Source organism: Palaemon carinicauda, chromosome 1, assembly GCF_036898095.1.
Source record: "Palaemon carinicauda isolate YSFRI2023 chromosome 1, ASM3689809v2, whole genome shotgun sequence".
NCBI lineage: Eukaryota > Metazoa > Arthropoda > Malacostraca > Decapoda > Palaemonidae > Palaemon > Palaemon carinicauda.
The window spans coordinates 264003841-264025212 of NC_090725.1; the positions used below are offsets into that span (position 1 = coordinate 264003841).

General features: G+C 41.2%; 1 protein-coding gene across 5 annotated transcripts in view; it reads left to right on the top strand.

Annotated features, from left to right (window-relative positions):
- PICK1 (protein interacting with PRKCA 1) overlaps positions 1 to 21372 on the top strand; it is a 150019-nt gene that overhangs the window by 80845 nt on the left and 47802 nt on the right. For all 5 annotated transcript variants that reach the window (XM_068390019.1, XM_068390024.1, XM_068390049.1 and 2 more), the window contains 2 exons: positions 4219 to 4330; positions 17399 to 17527. In XM_068390019.1, coding sequence (XP_068246120.1) covers positions 4219 to 4330; positions 17399 to 17527 — 241 coding nt within the window. The remainder of the gene's footprint in view (positions 1 to 4218; positions 4331 to 17398; positions 17528 to 21372) is intronic.

A 21372-nucleotide genomic window follows, 5' to 3' on the forward strand; every position in this document is an offset into this window, starting at 1 on the left:
TCAAGTGATTTAGTTTTGACTTTTAGACTGAGTTACTGAGAAGACAAGGGAACTATGGCATACCCATACCTAAATTATTGCCATCAACTGCCAGATAAAGGACATCCTAGAAGGGTACATATTATAAGGGAAAAAAGTGGAAAGTATTTTGATTTTAGGATAGATGTCTACTTTTAACCAGCTCCAAGAGAGAAGCACTATGAACATCGGGTAAGTATAGTAATAATTAATTTCATTATTAAAATTGTTATTTCAGGACGATCTCAATATCACTAGATCTGATGAGACTGTAAGCAGAGTATTGGACTTTTAATTTGAAAAACAAAGATTTTACTTTTTCCTCAGGACTTTGTGCATTGTGTTATGGTTGAATTTGTAATTTGATAGGGGGAAAAATTACCATCTTTATCATACTGTAAATGTAATTTTGAGTTTTTGTGAGGACTGCCTGTAGAATAAAGGTCCTTCAAAAGTTCAGAAGATTAGAAAAATGCGTTACTTTATTTCATTATACAGTAATTTAGAGGTTTTGTCTGTTTATACCTGAATAATTTTAAGTAAAAACTTTTAATACCATTCTTTTTCTTACAAACCCATCAGTTGTATATTGTATAGGTTGGTACTGTATTTACATTCCAAATGTTCCCAGTTTAACAATTTTTTTGTTAAACACATTGTAGTTTTTTATGCATGCTTCATTTGGATCCACGGGTATGTAGGATGATTGTGAGAGATACAGCCATGGTACTGTATTTCAAAATGTAATGTACTAGCCCCCGGGTTAATACAGTGGTAACATGTTTACCTAGCATTTGCATGGTATCAGATCGATCAGCTGTTTACTGCAGTGTTTGGGCACCGCAGTGGGGTGTTGGGCTTGCCCCGCAGACATTCTGGTGAGCATCTATTCTGATGAAACTTGAACTGAAACCAGGACCCTTTAACCTTTAAACAAGTTTGAGAAGAGGGCCCATGGTATTTTGAAATGAGATTTAAAATGTTTATAAACAAATTGGTACGAAATATAAACAGCAGTGTAATATGTATAGAACAATGCGTGATAACTGTGTTGTCATACCTAGAAAATACTGATATAGGGGATAGTCAGTTTCACATAGTTGCTCAGAAGAGTGAAGCATTACATATACGGTAGTATATTTTAAGCATAATTGTTTTTACCATACAATTAACATTAAAACATTTAGTATTACACTTGAGAGCAATTACGCTTAATTTGATCCCAGATCTTTTAGTTCTGTAATGTGCTTGTAAAGTAAACAAAGCGTGAGCCCTTCAAAATAAAAGAAAAATATTCTTTGATTTAAGGTCAGCATCCACTGTCGGGACACTATATTGTGTAACCTTACAGATTTTAGGACTTCTGATACAAAAAACATTAATACACACATACAGTATTTCCAAATGGACAGACAAAGGATTGTTTTAAGATGCAGAGCCTGGCTTTGTATGGTACAAATGACATGTAGTAAATGATCGAGTGGGAGATATAGCACTAAACATTGCTGGGCGTGATGGGTCAGTTACTTTTGAGACAGAAAAGTCACATTATGGGTGTAGACAAGCCAGAAATATTTGTTCTAATATTATTCTAATAGTTGTAAAATGTCATCTTTATTCGTATTGGACTTGGATGAGTCCAATAGATACCAAATTCCAATAAATTGAAGTCTGTTGAGGTGCTATGCACATGAAATATGTGATTATGAAAGCAACTAAAGTGGAGGGATCTGTTCATGTTGGCATACATTACCGTAGCTTTCAAAGTTACCTGTTTGAGTTACCCATGGAGAATTCCATCTGAAAAGTTGAATATGCCTCTGCAATTCCATCAAGACACCATGAACACCAAGTTCAGTAACTTCCAGTTAGGCAGGCCTGTATCTTGTGATGATGGTGATTGACAATTCTCTAGGGCAGTGTAAGAAATGTAAACAGTTGGCAGTTAATGATATAGTTGAGTTGATTAATACCTCTTCCATTACATTAAATTTCTTATTGGTCTTGTAGACTTTTCTGGATGATATCCTGAACAACCTTCCAATAGTAACACATGTCTGATCTGAAAATCTCACTCCATAGGCTTATTTGTGCACCCTGCTTGTATTTTTTAAGATAACTGTTATCTATCCAAGCTGTTCACCATCATGGATAGCAGTTACCTAAAACAACTCGTGTTATACTTCTAGTCAACACAAAATCTCTGATCGTATTGAGTTAAGGCAGTATTCTTAATCATTTAAGCACTCGTGCATTACAGTACTCATCATGTATTACAATGCTCAGTAGGAGGGACAAAAGGTGTGATAAGTGTCACACCATCTTGGAGGTGACTGATTCTGCTGCTACTTTAGGCAGTCCTTCAAGACATCCTTTGGGTAGTAATCCAATAATGTTGCTGCTGGTTGTAATTTAAAAAGTTGCTGTTAGAGTAGCTACAACTTAAAATGATTGGGAAAAATCATTGTCTGTAGTAATGGAATGAGCTTGTGATGAGTTCCCACAACTTTACCTGAAGATTTTACTCTGCCAAAGTCAATAGGTCACTAAGTATACAAAAATTACCTGTTTAAGGAAAAAAGGCAGATTGTTGGAATTAAAGAAGTGAAATTAAAGGAGAGGAAGACCCAGGCCTACATGGCTGAGGACTATGAAGTGTGAAGTAGATGATGAATGGAGAAGTATTGATTTAAAAGCTCAAGATAGAGACGACTGGCAAAATCTAATTGAGGCCCTTTGCATCAATAGGCGTAGGAGGAGACGATGATGATGAAAAGAGTGATTTCAGGAAAAATTTATTATGTTAGATACAAGATTGATACTAGAATGCATAATAGAACATTTTTAAATGATATAAAGTAAAGAAGCAAAAATACAGTATGCTTACTATATGTTACAGCTCAGGAAATAAAAACTGTGCTTAGCAGTTCCAGAGCTAGAAATTGTCAAAATTATAAACACTTACATGTACTGTGCTGTAAAAGTTGAATAAAATTAATCAAACAATTTAAATGAGCTGAACTTTTAGGGTCATTAACTGTTAAGTGAAGACCGGATAGTAACTCCTACTGTAAATACTACAATAACTTTTTTGTCAATTACAAAGTTCACTAAAATGGAAATGTTCTGAAAAAAATTGTAAATAATGGAAAACTAATAGGCCTATCTGTGAAGAACACATGGTGAGCTACATTAGAACTGTTATTAGTACTACTGGCTCATGAGATGGAGTATATTGATTGAGGTATAGATCCACATGATGCTTGTGTGGAGAACCTTCCATCCTTCCTGTTGATAAAGGACTTGTAAACTTATGAACATTTGGAACAAATATTTTCATATAAATTATCAGTGGGAATATAATGAGATGACAAAAAATTTGAACAGAGGTTGTCTACTTCCTTGGATTTAAAATCACTCTGTAATATGTCTTATGTCTTGGATGGAATACAGAACTGTATCTATATCTTTGTTCACGTGTTATAGTTTAAGTGGAATAAACTATTATGTACTGTAGATTAATGTTTAAATGTTCTATAAATTCCAAAATTATGGTTTGAGAAAGCATTACAAGTCGTGTATAATCTTAAAAAGGGGAAAATTTCCTCATTTTCATGCTTGCTGTAGGTGCAAAATATCGGAAGTCTGAATTCATTGTAAAAGACCTCACATAAGGATACTGTATTCCTAATTTGTTAGTAGTGCCATGTTTTAGAAGTTAATATTTTTTATGTATGTGTGTGTTTGTGATAAAACATCTTGTGTTAAACAATGAGCATTTAGTGGATGTATATTTCTCATTTGGGAATGAGGAATTAAAGTAAAAATGTCTTACTGTATACTCCATTTGAGAATGATTTGCTATATGTTTTAGGGGATGGAACACTTTTTCTGTCAATTTTGTGCAATGCAGTACAGTATAGTAATTTTTGCTTTTGTTCTTTGGTTTGGGTTGTCAAGTTATTTGAAATCTTAATTTTTTGTCAACAGAAAAAGGAAGTGATTATTCCATGCTTATTCGTGATACTTGTACTATTGTGAATATCATTATAAGCTTTGGTGCTTTGATTAACATTTTTTTTATTCTTATATCTTTAAATGGTTTGTATATTGTTAAGTGGCACTTATTCTTAACCTCTATTGTTTCAATATCTTATATTTTCCTTTATTTTCTTATACTAACTGCATGCTGGTTACCAGGGGTATGACAATTACCTCCGGGAGCATCACCCTGGAGAAAGATGACAGTAACTTGATCGGCATTAGCATTGGTGGTGGAGCCAAATACTGTCCTTGTCTGTATGTTGTTCAGGTATGTAGAAAATTAGGTTAGAAAACTGAGTTTATTTTTCGCCCTGAAGTACTGTACTGTAATTTTTATGCTCTGGTAGATATTGTTAATCTCTTTTGTACATATAAAGTTTCTTTAAAAGCACTATCTCTTTGAAGGATAAATATTTTCCTATCTGTCTGCTTCTTTATTTGTGTTGAGTATTTAGCCCCTTTGCAGTGGGTAAGATGCCAGTGTCTTAATGGATTAGTGGGTGGGTAAGTATGTGGGAGCTCCAATTCCTATTATTATTGTTATTTCAGAAAACTAGTACCTGGCATGTAAAATGTACATGAGTTGCTGTCTGTTTTGGGGTTAGTGACCAGCATTATAAATATTGAATATGGTTCTGTTAAGAAATAAGGAAGAAAATGACGTGGTGATTTCTGTAATCCTCATATAAATACAGTACTGTCTTTTACACCTTTATTCATATAAACAGCAGTATATACTCCAGTTCCATGGCCTTTGACTTGTAAGTCATGACTTTTCCTTTTACTGTATCACTCTTTTAAAGATGGAATGCCTTGCCGAAATCATTTGGCTTCAACACGGGATATCATTTATGTATTGAAGTCTGGTCACGGGCAAGAGAGCTCTCAAACTGAAAAATAATTTTTTCTTCAGTTTGACTCAAATTTTCTTATACTTTTTCTCTTGCTTATTATAACTTCAACCTTCTTCATATTTTGTCAACTGTCTCCCACCTTGCTGTCCATCCTGTCTTCTTTTCATTGTCTAGATTTATGGAGAGGATACCATTGCTGAGATTGGAGTTTTTTTTAACCAATTGTGGGAGCTTGGTGTCTTGCCAACTACCCAATAATGTTTGGATCAAAGGATTTTGAATATTCCCATATTGGCATTTGGAGCTATTCTCATGAAAAAATTTGGCCCTCGGATCCACTGTGATTAAATTGGAGATGATTGTATTCTTGATATGCTCTCGGTCCCATCAAGCAGGTTCAGCTTGCACTCGAGCCACTCTAATCATAGTAGTACCATCCCATTGTGGTCGTGTAGGAAGTGGACATTAGGGGTCAGCTCTCACAGGAGTCAGTGGTGGAGGAATTAATTCCCAGGGGTCTCTTTTATGATGTCAAACAGTTTAAAGTTTTCTTTCCCTTCAACTTTTTTCCCATTTGTTTTGTTCATTTTTGTTATTATTCCCATCCCCACAAAAATATTGAATAACATTGACAATAGTACCCCTAACTTGGGACCCCATGACAACTTTTAATTGTAAACATGCACTCTCTTTAGCATCATTTGTCTTTACAGCAGAGCTGCGTTGTGTTCTGACTGCTATTGAAAAAATAGCAATAATGGAAGTTGGTATTTTACCATTTTTAGTAATGCAAAAAAAGTGCCCAGAAGGTATTGATGGTTTTTAATCCAACCAACCCTTCAGTTTTAAAATTTTAGAGGGGCTTTATATTTGTAGCACTGCAGACAAAGAAGTTAAGCTTTGCTGGGTTCCAGCTCATATGGGTGTGCATGGAAACAAAGAGGCAAACAAACTAACAAAAGAAGCAGTAGACAAATTGCTTCATGGAAGATGACCTGTGAATAGTGGTTTTCACACGCCCTTTCTTTATACACGACGCCCTTAGGGTGCTCGCGCGAGGGTAGTAACCTCTGCATTCCATGCTTTAACTTTATCTGGTATATTTGGAAGTATTTATATCAGAAAAGAGATAAGAAGGACCCTTTTCACCAGGCGTCACAGGTCGACCCAGAAAAACTAATAGTAGTGCTGCACATTTGGCACCTTCAATTACAGGTCTACAGTAGCAAGCCACTTGTCTTCATGTTTCATGTACTGTAGTCTGGATTGTAAACTGTGAGAAATCAGTATGGCTAGAAAGATGGGGCTTAATGTAATCCTGACCTCGATTGCTTAACTTGCAGAGGTTCCTCGTCATCCTCCTCTTTGTCCTCTGACTGTGATTCTGACGCTTCTTCTAAGATGAAAAAGAAGAAGAGAAAGAGGTCGAAGAACTCCAGGAAGGCCAGCTGTAGTTGCAGGATAGAGCTCCTTTTAACACCACCTCTATCTTTTGAGGGGATGGACAGCACCTGAGTGGTTTCCAACCCTGGAGGACTCTGACTCTGACACTGTGCCATGGGCCCCCAGCAGCTCTGCCTACCCAATTAGTCCTGGCTGCCTCATTAGCCCTGGATTACCCCAGCTGCCCAAGTAGCTGGCTGGGACAGGAGTTTTTGGCCTCATACACTGTCTGTTCCCAGGTTGATGGAAGAGCTTCAATGACCTCCATCTCCCCTCTTCGACAAGGTTGAGAGGATGGTACCATTTGAGGCTGCCATTACATGCTTTGGAAAACATAGAAGAGGGGCAGAGGGACTTTTTCCCAGTAACACAGAACCGTAACTCCCCCCTCCCCCCCCATCCTCAGAGGGAGAGGTACCTGGTACTTTGTCCATCTCTGCTGAGATCCGTGCTAGGAATTCTCCTCCTGTTGCTTTAGTGGTTGGCCGGCTGCATTCTCTTCCTATTGCTTTAGTGGTTAGTGGGCTGCATTCTCCTCCTGTTGCTATAGTGGTTAGCAGGCTGCATTCTCCTCCTGTTGCTGTAGTGGTTAGTGGGCTGCATTCTCCTCCTGTTGCTGTAGTGGTTAGCAGGCTGCATTCTCCTCTTTTTGCTGTAGTGTTTACCGAGCTGCATTCTCCTCATGTTGCTGTAGTGTTTAGCGAGCTGCATTCTCCTCCTGTTGCTGTAGTGGTTAGCGGGCTGCATTCTCCTCCTGTTGCTGTAGTGGTTAGCAGGCTGCATTTTCCTCTTGTTGCTGTAGTGTTTAGCGAGCTGCATTCTCCTCGTGTTGCTGTAGTGTTTAGCGAGCTGCATTCTCCTCCTGTTGCTGTAGTGGTTAGTGGGCTGCATTCTCATCCGGTTTCTGTAGTGGTGAGTAGGCTGCATTCTCTTCCTGTTGCTGTCGTGGTTAGCAGGCTGCTACTAGAAAAAATCCTGCGGGCTGTGAATTGGGATGGCAACCTAATTCTGCCACCATACAATTAATTATACTTAGTGGCCACAGAAATCTACCAGGAAAAAGAAATTAAAGCGATGTGAGCACTGGGCACCTGCCTTCTTTAATTCTAGCCAAGCAAGTGTTATCCCAATCTGTTAGCACTTCTAGTTGAAGTCCTTAGAGAACTACCTTGATGGTCCACACTTTTCTGTCAGCTGCATCTTCAAAGGTACTACAGATCTGTGAAGTCCCTGAAACTTCATGGTTGGAGACTATCCAGCATATCCCCTGAAAAAAATTGTTTTTGCAAAGGACTGCACATACTGTAAGTCTGAATACCTGCTATTGTACTCTGCAGCTATCTACCTGGGAAAGTGGGCCATCTTCTGCAACTGGTGCCATAGAAGGGATACTTATCCAATACGAGCATCCTAAATGCAGAATGCAGATTCCTTGTCTTCCTTCGCTGAGAGAAACCCCTCTCAGTCGGGCTTGTCAGAGGCTACTATTCAACCTTGTGTATGGTCTATCGACTGAAGACCTCTAGACTTCTCCTTGTGGGAATTGTCTATGCTTTTGAGAAGCTTCAAGTAGTCTTGCCCATCCCATGACCTCAGGCCCCCAGAGTGGGACAAGACCCTTGTTTTCAAAGCTCTTACATGTTCCTTGTTTGAACATTTGTGAAAGTTCATCAGACAGATCTAATCCTCAAAATTTTCTCTTTGCTAAGAGAGTAGGTAAGTTGCAAGGTCTCTCTTATTTCATCATTCATGCTGAGGGTTGGAAGGAGGTCTCTTGTAATTCTGTGCCAGAGTTCATGACCAAAACCCAGAACCCTTTGGTGCATGACCCAAGGTTTGAGACCTTCTCCATCCCCTCTCTACGTGAAGCTTTGGGTGGTGATCGAGAGATGCTTTTGTGTCCGTTAAGGGCTCTGCACTGCTATCTGAAGAGGACCTGGCACATCAGACCTGAGTGTCTGCCCTTCCTCCATAGTACTGGCAGAACCAAGGAGCATGGGTTTAGGATCACAGTCTCTTTTTGGCTTCGTGAGATAATCTGTAGGGGATACGCCTGATGGGGTCAAAGTGTAGCCAAGACAACAGGGCCCACCTTAGCTTTCAATAGGAATCTCTCAGTCAGCCAGGTATTGAAGGCTGGAGTTTGGGAACAACTAAAGACCACAACCTTTTACCTATGGTTGTACACCCACAAGTCTCTCGACACACTTGTTCTTGGTCCTGTGGTGACTGCTCTAGTAGTAGTGTAGTCAGGCCAGCTCCTGCAAGGGACAGAAAACATCTTTTCTATGACACTGTGTAGAAGTAAGTTTGGAACTTAGGGTAAAATGAGTGGCTTTTCTCCTTCATTTTTCCTTTCCCTCTCTTGGGGGTGAATCTGCCGTATGGTTACTTACTGGATCTGACTAGATGCTAGTAAGTTACATTTCTGAGCTTCATTCTTTTGAATCTAGAGAAGTATCTCTCCCATCTTCCCTCGATAAGGGGAAGGATAGTGGTGTATACTGTATACCTACCTATTAATCATCTTATACCATGTACAGTATGTCATTTTGGACTGCTCTCCCCTTCTGGCGAAGGGATTTTTCCTTTGATTTTGTTCTAACCCTCTTAGTACATGCTATGCCCTATCAGTCTATTCACATCTATGATGGACAGATGGTTGGTTGCTGGAGTTATCTCCTTTGCTCCTGTATGTGCCCAGGTAGACTAACATTTCCAGGTAAAAAAAAACTTGTATCGTTCTAGGGTGAGTCTCCCTATTATAAAGGAGGAGAGGTTTTATACGAGTAGAAATAAATAATAAAATTTAAAGGTAATATTTATATTCCCTTGCTACACAAGCCTGAATCCTTTAAAGTTAAATTTCTCACCTCAACCACTCCTTTCAGTCCTGAGCTGAAGGTCAAAAGTGAAGTGTTTATCAGGCGTGGCTACTCACCTGACTGCACCACGTGTTGTTAACTATCTTAACAAATTGAGATGAAGACATTCCCTCTTTTAAAAGGACTCAGTTTTGTATAACTAGGAAAAAAAGTTACTTTTACAATTTGTCATATTTCTGGCCTTGCTACAAGGTTTTGGTTTGACTGGAGGCCCATGTTTGGTAATGGGATTCAATTTTTTTTTATTCTATCAGCTCAAAAGGTTTCTTACTTCAGTGCTTGAGTATTGGAGTTTTCTCAATTTAACAGCTTCTTAGGTGTACTGTATGTAAAATAGTGGGGTTTGGTTAAATAAATATTTTCTAAAATATGATTTATTTTTAATATAAACTTAAAAGTTTAGATAGTAAGAAAGACCCATATCCTGACCCTACATATATTTTGTTCATTTCTTTCTATATCAGTAGTTAAGAACGAGCAGCCTGTCCCTAATGTGTCAAACTCTGGTAAGATGTACAGTGAATAAAATCTCAAGCAGATTGTAATGGCATTTTGAGTGATCCTTAGCCTTTTAATTGATCACGATTGTTTAAAGAGGTTGAGCCTGTTGTGTTTAATTGTAAAGATAGTTAACACAATTGATAGGAGTATTCCTTCTCGTGTGTTAAAATGCAGAGTCAGTGATGAGCCCTGGTTCCCCAAAGGTGGTTAGTGTTGTAGTGAATCTCACAACATAAAATGTAGACTTTACTTAAGGGTCTTTGCAATGTTCTTTTGGTCCCCAGTACTGGCCTATATATCCTTCTACTTTCTTCCATCTGGTTCTCCAACTTCTTCCAATTTTTACTTCATATTGCAACTGCTATGTGTACCTCCAGTTATACTCGGGTGCTAAATGGCCTTAAAGGTCCAGTGCTTGGCTGTATGGCCAATTTTCACATTTAGTGTCTAGGTAATTTACTATAGTACTTGTTAATGCCAAGTAATCTCTCGTCTTTCGGCACAGGAAACGTACAATATAACAAAATTTTCCTATATATGTATTTCACAAGAGAAGCGAGAATTCAGTTTGATGTGTGTGTATGTTTGTTTGATCATCATCACTGTTAATTAGTTTAACCAGTCCCTAAGAAAGTCACATATAGTAGGTGCTAGGGAAAATTGAAAAAAGATGGACAGCTGAATGGGAAGAGATTCAAGGTTATTAATGAAGAGTAAAGACAAAGCATTACATCTGGGTATGTTGTAAAGAACCTATGCTATTATCCAAAGTGTGCCATTCAAGAAAATTTGTAAATGGTACCATTTGTAATTTTATGAAATCACACGTAGTTTTTCTCAATAAGAAATAAAAAAAAAAAATATGAAATCACAAGTACTTTTTTTTTCAATAAAAAATAAAAAAAACTCACATGCATGAAACATTTAAAACTAGCTCATGGAAGGTATATATGGCTCTTCAATCCCAAGATATTTCTTCATATACAATCCTTAAAATGTGTTGCTACTTCTGTATCTATTTTCTTTTTAATATGAAAATAATTTTTTCAATATTAAACTTACCCGGTGATCATATAGCTGTCAGCTCTGCTGCCCGACAGAAAAACCTACGGACGAAATACGCCAGCGATCGCTATACAGGTGGGGGTGTACATCAACAGCGCCATCTGTCGAGCAGGTACTCAAGTACTCCATGTCAACACAGAACCAATTTTCTCTCTGTCGTGCCACCGGCAAGACCTACTAAATACGCTGTTGTTTTCTGGATTGATTTTCACGTTATTTGGTGAAGTATTCATTTCTGGTTATTAGCTATCGCTGTGCAGAAGTTATCTTCAATACTTCCTTGCATTCTTTTGTTGAATTTTGGATTATTTGTTGACGACTTGGATAGATTTTGAATTCCCCCCTTTGACTAATTCAAGATGTCTGACCCTTCTCAAGTCCCCAAGTACAGGAAGTGTAGCGCTAGGGACTGTTCAAGGCGTCTTCCGAAGGCCTCTATCGATCCGCACACCATTTGTTCCAATTGTAGGGGTAAAGCCTGTCAATTGGAAGATCGATGTGAGGAATGCGTTGGGCTTTCGGAAATCGATTTTCAAGAATTCCTGAAATATGCACGTAGGCTAGAGAAGGATAGAATCAGGAGGAGTTCGTCTCGCTCAGTAGATTTTTCCTCTCCCCATGCCCCACAACCTATTCCTTCCCCTGTAGTGGTTGCACCCGACCCCCCTGCTAGCTCTCATCAACCTTCGATGGCAGATATGATGCGTGCCATCCAGGCTCTAGGTGAGAGAGTCGAGTCATTGGCGAATGACCGCAATCAACTCATGGCTGACGTCAGGGAGTTGAAAGGTAAGAGTGCAGTGGGAAGTGAAGTGAGTGTTAGTGCAGTGAAAAGTGTCAGTGTTACGCATGAGGGTGCGTCTGTTCGTGCCTGTCGTCCTCCCAGTCCGGGACCTCTTGCAAGCTCCCAAGCCCAGGGGAGAAGCAATGTCGTACGACCAAAGGGTTCGACAGGCTTTAATCAGCGGACAGACGTTCCCTCCGTGGTTTCGGACGTATCTTGCCTAGATCGTCCCACCCACAAGAAGACGAGTGAGCCCGTTCATTCCTCGTCTGCGGAAGAGGTTTCTCGCCAGAAACGATGGACCAAGGTCTCACGGCATCTTAAACGCAAGGTCCCTTCCGAGCAAGTCCAACGGCCCAGGTGTAGCCACTGGGTCAGTTCAGACTCGCTGCAGTCCTCCGACGACTGCACGCCTCCTAAGAGAGGCAAAGTGGTACCGCAACAGGCATTAACTCCGTCTGTTGCCGCACCAGCTGCTGTAGACCCTAAGTGGTCTTTGCTACAGTCTATGCAGACTCAGTTAGCTTCCTTTATGCAGGAGTATCGTGCGGAGAAGGTTGACGCTGCACCCGTTAGCCTACAACCAACCACGGTTGTGCGCCCAGCAGACGCTGAGGCTGCCTGCTCCCACACTCCAGCTGTGAGAGCTCCACCACCCATGCGCAGTCGACCCTGCCAGACGCATGTTGACGTTCACAGACGCACGGAACCCTCCGTTGACGTTCGTGTGCTACCACAACAACAGGAGGGTGGAGTTCAGTTGCCGTGTTTTGACGCGGTGCGTCAGCCTCCGCAACCCACGGTGGTCTCCGCTATCCGACCACAGTCAGGAGTAGACGCTTTGCGTCCCCACTCAGCTATGGTTGTTGCCAGTTCTCAGACTGACCAACGGTTCCATGACGTTGGGTCCAGTGCAGCCACACATGCACCCGTGCTGCCGGACTCAGCCGTCCAGCTTTTACCTACTCCTTTGCCGCTTCCTCCTCAACATTCAGACGATGGACTCTCTGATGATGACGAAGCTGCACATCTTGACGACCAACACTCGGACATCGACGAACCCAAGACCACGCCTCCCTCCTTAGACTTTAGGAAAGTGCTTGCGCTGTTCAAGGATTTATATCCGGATCAGTTTGTGTCTGCAGCACCACGCTCGCCTCCCTCTGAGTTCGCTTTAGGCATGCAGTCAGCAGCACCTGCCTTTACGAAGCTCGTACTCGCGCGCTCGTCCAAGAGAGCTTTCAGGGTACTGGGAGAGTGGTTGCAGTCCAAAAAGCAACTTGGGAAGACAACCTTCATGTTTCCCCCGGCCAAGCTTGCTTCCAGATCTAGCGTCTGGTATGCCACGGGAGAAGTTCTCGGCTTGGGAGTTCCTGCCTCTGCCCAGGGCGACTTCTCAAGTCTGGTAGACTCTCCCCGCAGGCTGGCTATGAGACGCTCCAAGATTTGCTGGACTCCTTCGGATATGGACCATCTTATGAAAGGAGTTTTCCGTGCATTCGAAGTCTTTAACTTCTTGGACTGGTGTTTGGGAGCGTTGAGCAGGAAGACCTCACCTTCTGATAAGGAAACTTCCATGCTCATTATGTCCTGCATGGACAAAGCCATACGGGATGGTTCTAGTGAGCTTGCGGCTTCTTTCGTGTCCGGGGTCCTCAAGAAGCGGGATCACCTTTGCTCCTTCTTGTCTGCTGGAGTCACCCCATGTCAAAAGTCGGAACTTATGTTTGCTCCGCTCTCGAAGTGTCTCTTCCCTGAAGAGTTGATCAAGGAGATTGCCGCCTCCTTGATCCAGAAAGACACTCATGACCTGGTGGCGTCATCCGCTCGCAAAGCCACCCCTTTGCCATCCGTGCCTAGACCCAGGATGGACACTCCAGCGTCAAGGTTCATTCCGCCCTTTCGTGGCAGAGCCTCCAGCAGAGGAGGTGCTCGTGCCGAAAGACAACGTGGGAGCAAGAAGAAGGGTTCCAAGTCCTCTAGAGGCAGAGTCTGACTGCCACCTTCTTCAGGCAGCAGTGGGAGCCAGGCTCAAGAACTACTGGCAGGCCTGGGAGAACAGGGGCGCAGACGCTCAGTCTGTGAAGTTACTCAGAGAGGGGTACAGGATTCCATTCTTGCGCAAGCCCCCTCTAGCAACAACTCCCATCAACCTCTCTCCCAGGTACAGAGAGGAGGACAAGAGGCTAGCTTTACAGCAAGAGGTGTCTCTCTTACTTCAAAAGGGAGCGGTAGTCATAGTCCGGGACCATCAATCCCCGGGCTTCTACAACCGTCTCTTCTTAGTGGCGAAGAAGACAGGAGGGTGGAGACCGGTGCTAGACGTCAGTGCTCTGAATGTCTTTGTCACAAAGCAGACGTTCACCATGGAGACGACAAAGTCGGTTCTAGCATCGGTCAGGAAGGAAGACTGGATGGTCTCGTTAGACCTAAAGGACGCTTACTTTCACGTCCCCATCCACCCAGATTCCCAACCTTTTCTAAGGTTCGTTTTCAGGAAGGTTGTATACCAGTTCCAAGCCCTGTGCTTTGGCCTAAGCACGGCACCTCTAGTTTTTACCAAACTGATGAGGAATATTGCCAAATTCCTGCATTTAGCAGACATCAGAGCCTCCCTCTATTTGGACGACTGGCTTTTAAGAGCTGCGTCAAGTCGTCGCTGTCTGGAGAATCTCAAGTGGACTCTGGATCTGACCGAGGAATTGGGTCTCCTGGTCAATATGGAAAAGTCCCAACTCGTCCCATCCTAAACTATAGTATACCTAGGAATGGAGATTCAGAGTCAAGCTTTTCGGGCTTTTCCGTCGGCCCCCAGAATCAGTCAAGCCCAAGAATGCATCCAGAACATGCTGAAGAAGGACCGATGTTCAGTCAGACAGTGGATGAGTCTGATAGGGACGCTTTCATCACTGGACCAGTTCATCGCGTTAGGGAGACTCCACCTCCGACCCCTTCAATTTCACCTAGCTGTTCACTGGAGAAAGGACAAGACGCTAGAAGCGGTCTCGGTTCCTATTTCCGAGAAGATGAAGTCTTCACTGACTTGGTGGAAGAACAACATTCTCCTCAGGGAGGGTCTGCCACTGGCTGTTCAGACCCCCGACCACCTTCTCTTCTCGGACGCATCGGACACGGGCTGGGGTGCGACATTGGACGGTCGGGAATGCTCGGGCACGTGGAATACGGATCAAAGAACGTTGCACATCAACTGCAAGGAGCTACTGGCAGTTCATCTGGCCTTGAGAAGCTTCAAGTCCCTCCTTCTAGGCAAGGTGGTGGAGGTGAACTCCGACAACACCACAGCCTTGGCGTACATCTCCAAGCAAGGAGGGACTCATTCGATGACGTTGTACGAGATCGCAAGGGACCTCCTCACCTGGTCAAGAGATCGAAACATATCCCTAGTAACGAGGTTCATTCAAGGCGACATGAATGTCATGGCAGACCGCCTCAGCCGGAAGGGTCAAATCATCCCAACAGAGTGGACCCTTCACAAGAATTTATGCAACAGACTATGGGCCTTGTGGGGTCAGCCTACCATAGATCTGTTCGCAACCTCGATGACCAAGAGGCTCCCAATTTATTGCTCACCGATTCCGGACCCAGCAGCAGTTCACATAGATGCCTTTCTTCTGGATTGGTCCCATCTAGACCTTTATGCGTTCCCCCCGTTCAAGATTGTCAACAGAGTACTGCAGAAGTTCGCCTCTCACGAAGGGACAAGGTTGACGTTGGTTGCTCCCCTCTGGCCCGCGAGAGAATGGTTCACCGAGGTACTGCAATGGCTAGTAGACGTTCCCAGAACACTTCCTCTAAGAGTGGACCTTCTGCGTCAGCCGCATGTAAAGAAGGTACACCCAAGCCTCCACGCTCTTCGTCTGACTGCCTTCAGACTATCGAAAGACTCTCGAGAGCTAGAGGCTTTTCGAAGGAGGCAGCCAGAGCGATTGCTAGAGCAAGGAGGACATCCACTCTCAAAATCTACCAGTCGAAGTGGGAAGTCTTCCAAAGCTGGTGCAAGTCGAAATCAGTATCCTCAACCAGTACCTCTGTAACTCAGATAGCTGACTTCCTTTTATACCTAAGGAAGGAAAGATCCCTTTCAGCTCCCACGATCAAGGGTTACAGAAGCATGTTGGCAGCAGTCTTCCGTCACAGAGGCTTAGATCTTTCCAACAACAAAGATCTACAGGACCTCCTTAAGTCTTTTGAGACCTCGAAGGAGCGTCGGTTGGCCACACCAGGTTGGAACTTAGACGTGGTACTAAGATTCCTTATGTCAGCAAGGTTCGAACCACTTCAATCAGCCTCTTTTAAAGATCTCACTTTGAAAACTCTTTTCCTCGTCTGCTTAGCAACAGCTAAAAGAGTCAGTGAGATACACGCCTTCAGCAGGAACATTGGATTTACATCTGAAACGGCTACATGTTCCTTACAGCTTGGTTTTTTAGCCAAAAACGAACTTCCTTCTCGTCCTTGGCCCAAATCGTTCGATATTCCAAGCCTTGCTAATTTGGTTGGAAATGAACAAGAAAGAGTACTATGCCCTGTAAGAGCTCTTAAGTACTATTTGAGACGTACTAAGCCATTACGTGGACAGTCAGAAGCTTTATGGTGCGCCATTAAGAAACCTTCTTTACCTATGTCGAAGAATGCAGTTTCTTATTATATCAGACTTTTGATTCGAGAAGCTCATTCCCATCTGAATGAGGAGGACCATGCTTTGCTGAAGGTAAGGACACATGAAGTTAGAGCTGTCGCAACTTCAGTGGCCTTCAAACAAAACAGATCTCTGCAGAGTGTAATGGATGCAACCTATTGGAGAAGCAAGTCAGTGTTCGCATCATTTTACCTTAAAGATGTCCAGTCTCTTTACGAGAACTGCTACACCCTGGGACCATTCGTAGCAGCGAGTGCAGTAGTGGGTGAGGGCTCAACCACTACATTCCCCTAATCCCATAACCTTTTTAATCTTTCTCTTGAAATGCTTTTTATTGTTGTTTTTTGGGTTGTCCGGAAGGCTAAGAAGCCTTTCGCATCCTGGTTGATTTGGCGGGTGGTCAAATTCTTTCTTGAGAAGCGCCTAGATTAGAGGTTGTGATGAGGTCCTTTAGTATGGGTTGCAACCCTTCATACTTCAGCTCCTAGGAGTCGCTCAGCATCCTATGAGGATTGCGAGGCTCAGTAAGGAAGACGTACTTAAAAAAGGCAGAGTAATTGTTCAAGTCGACTTCCTTACCAGGTACTTATTAATTTTATGTTTGTTATTTTGAATAACTGCTAAAATGAAATACGAAATACTTAGCTCTTATTGTTAACATATATGCTGGTCTCTACCCACCCCCCTGGGTGTGAATCAGCTATATGATCACCGGGTAAGTTTAATATTGAAAAATGTTATTTTCATTAGTAAAATAAATTTTTGAATATACTTACCCGGTGATCATAAATTAAAGGACCCACCCTTCCTCCCCAATAGAGACCCAGTGGGCCGAGGAGAAAATTGGTTCTGTGTTGACATGGAGTACTTGAGTACCTGCTCGACAGATGGCGCTGTTGATGTGCACCCCCACCTGTATAGCGATCGCTGGCGTATTTCGTCCGTAGGTTTTTCTGTCGGGCAGCAGAGCTGACAGCTATATGATCACCGGGTAAGTATATTCAAAAATTTATTTTACTGATGAAAATAACATTTTCGTTTGTTATGCTATTATAATAAATTGTTTTCCATGTTGGTGTTTAATTAATCTTTTGTCATGTTACATAAAAGGTGCAGTAGAATTTAATAATCTGTTACTCTCTAGGTTTTCGACAATACTGCTGCAGCCCGTGAAGGAACACTTCAGAGTGGAGATGAGATCACTGGTGTCAATAATGTCAACGTCAAAGGCAAATCCAAGCAGGAGGTGGCACAACTTATTCAGAGATCTGAGGTTATTAGTTTTCCTGATTTTATATCATTTACTTTTTAAAGTTCTGAATTATATTTTTTTTATATGTTTGCATATATATCATTTGGATATACTCTAGCTTGATTGTAGCATTACACAAATTATTCCTTTGTAAAGAAATGGGGATGATGTGGCCAAAAACCCAGAAATATAGTACAGATCTATGTTGGAAACAAACTAATTTAGGATATGATAGTTACTATGCTGATCATTAATTGAAATGATACTTGAATATCTATGTTTTAAGTTTCATGTGTATGTTCTTTTTGGTGAAATTATATTTACAGTAATACCTCTCTGGCCTCATTAATTGGTTTCAAGACATAAAAAAAAAAAAAAACTTGAGACAAATTACCCCTTCAAAAATCTATTTAGATACTTTATAAACTGTTTTTAACTTATACTGTTGCTAATGCAGTACAGTACATGTATAGGAAGTTGTTTGATAGCTTAACTTATTTCAATGAACCATTCACCAATTTTCTAAAACTTTCCAAGCTCTGCTTCATAGAGTTTTGGGTAACTGACTTGCAATTCTCTTTAAAACATCATTTTGTCCTATGATGATAATTGAAATATTGATTAACGTTGGAGATTACCCTCCTTATCCGTGGATTGAGTAACTGCACATTCACATACCACTGTTGACCAATTGGTACAAATTTGAAAATGTTTACTTGGAAATTTCAAGATTACAAATGTGAGGTGTAATGGTAGACCATAATCTTTTTCGTTGCTTGGTATATTTTTCCTGTAATTGCGTCATTATCATCATTATTGTTATTATAAGCTAAACTACTGTCCAGAATTGTGCTGGTTACACTCGGGCATATTTTCTTATGGCAAACTGTCCAGAATATTTTGTATCACCTTCACTACATCTGCTAACGAGCGATTAACACTGAACAGATAGCCACATAAAAAATTATTGACCAGTTTCCTAACAGTTTTGCTAGCTATCACTTTCTTATCTCCTAGTAGGTTGGCACCCAGTTGTAAAAATATCAGTCTCGGTAGATCTGCATTGCAAAATTTGAAACTGACCCACCTACTTGAATTTTTGGTTAACAATTTTCTTTCATACCTTTTCTTGCATTAGGCAAAGAGTATTTCTCAATTAGCCTTTATTTTATGTCACTATAACTTCTCAGGCAATCTAAGGGCCAACTAGTCACCTCCATTGATAGCGCATTGCCCAATAAATGAATATTTTGTATGTCTTTTTATTTTTCTGATCACCAATATGTGGCCACTTCAAAGTCCCTCGAAAAAACTTTGATCGCTTGAAGCCCTTTACTAAGCCGTCGATTGTCGGAAGGCCTAATTGAAGTTCCGGCAATTTTCAGACCATTTCATCTTTAGTCACCTCACTCGGCTGTTCATGTGTGTTGACACTCGTGTGCATCTGAACTTCATTCATGTGTGTCGGAGATGCCATGCTTATTTGCAGCTGTTTTTGTCATTCAGCTAATAACTTATCAACACGGCTAAATTTTCTAACTTATGTTCTAAGCACCCTTTTCATTGTTATTATCTATCTTCTTCAATGCCAGTATAACCTACCGCTCCTTCATATTCATTGTCTAAACTCGCAGTATCAACTACAGTGGTAGACCTAGTTGGCATCGGTATTATGTACTTTTATATTAACAGCATAAGGACAACTTCATTCACAGCATACTCAACCACATGCTTTCACACCAAACACCATTTATTTCATGCCTATGAACATAAATGACACATTGGAACTATTCTCATTTTTATTGTAAAAATAAGATTGATACACTTGTCCAGCAAGGCCCCCTCAGATGGGCTCCTATTAATTGGTCGACGACTATAGCTATATTGGTGTAGTCATAAAGCAAGGAAAGTGTTTTTCCTCCATTACTATGCTGCTTCTTCTCCTTTGTCTTCAGCTTTATCCATTTCTATATGGGGTCGCTGTTTATAGTCAGCCTTCTCTGTCTTCCTTTGCCCTGAACATTTTGTTCTCTTAGACCTTTTTCCTTCGTGTCATTCAATAATTTATCTTTCCACCTGAACGTTTGCCTGCCCCTCCTTCCTCTGCCCTCTACCTCCATGTTCATAACCCTCTTACATTTGTGTTCATCTCTCCTCATGTCATAACCAAACCATTTCAGTCTTCTTTCCTGAGCTTTCTTTGAAATCTCTAATACTTAGATTGTTCCCCTGATTAATTCATTCCGAATCTTGTTGTCTTTTTTGTGACACTACACACCCACCTCAGCATTCTCATCTTGGCCACTTCTATTTTTCTTTCTTGCTCTCTATTGGCCAAGTCTCTACCCTATAGATCATGGGTCTCTCTTACCATACTGACACTACTAAATTTGTGAAACGATAGAAAGATGCATGTTTACTCCATTCTGAAAGTCATAATACTTTCAGAAAGTTTAAAGCACTCACTGTGCAAAATTGAAAATTCATATAGTATATCTATTTCTATATCCAGGGGCTTGGGATATACAGTACTGAGTATATATATATATATATATATATATATATATATATATATATATATATATATATATATATATATATATATATATATATATATATATATATGTATATATATGTATATATATATATATGTATATATATATATGTATATATATGTATATATATATATATGTATATATATATATATATGTATATATATATATATATATATATATATATATATATATATATATATATATATATATATATATATATTCTATGCCAGTTGATACCCACAAATTTTCAATATTTAACTTAGCCGGTGATTATAATAGCTGCAACTCTGTTGCCCGACAGACAACTCTAAGGTAAAAACTCGCCAGCGATCGCTACACAGGTTGCGGGTGTGCCCAACAGCGCCATCTGTCGTCCAGATACCCAGTACTCAATGTAAACAAAGACTCAATTTTCTCTCTGTCGTGCTATCGACAAGACGTACTTACTCGCTGTTGCTAAACTGGAGTTTTTTCACAACTAATTGGTGAAGTACTTTATTCTAGTTTTGAGCTTTCGCTGTGCAGGATTTCTCTTCACACAAATCCTTGAACTCTTTTTGATAACGGATTCTTTGTTGATGACTTTTTGATAGTTTTTTGAATTTCCCTTTGACCAATTCAAAATGGCTGACCCTTCACAAGTCCCAAAATTTAGGAAGTGTAATGCTAGGGACTGTTCAAGGCGTCTTCCGAAGGCCTCTATCGACCCTCACACTGTTTGTTCCAATTGTCGGGATAAAACCTGTCAATTGGAAGATCGGTGTGAGGAGTGCGTTGGGCTTTCGGAATTCGATTTTATCGAATTCCAAAAGTATACACGTAGGCTAGAGAGAGATAGAGTTAGGAGAAGTTCTTCTCGTTCTGTTGATATATCCTCTCCTCATGCCCCACAACCTATTCCTTCCCCTGTAGTGGTTGCTCCTAACCCCCCTCCTGGCACTCAGGAACCTTCGATGGCTGATATGATGCGTGCCATCCAGGCTCTGGGTGAGAGAGTTGAGTCCCTTGCTAGTGACCGTAATCAGCTCATGGCGGATGTGAAGGAGCTTAAGTGCAAAAGTGCAGTGGGAAGTGCTAAAGTGCCGAGTGATAGTGTTGTGGATAGTGTTGCGCTTGAGGGTTCGTCTGTTCGTGCCTGTCGTCCTCCTAGTCCGGGACCTCTTGCAAGCTCCCAAGTCCAGGGGAGAAGCAATGTCGTACGACAAATGGGTTCGAGAGGCTTTAATCAGCGAACAGACGTTCCCTCCGTGGTATCGGGCGTATCTACCCAAGATCGCCCCTGCCTAACTAAGACGAGAGAGCCCATTTATA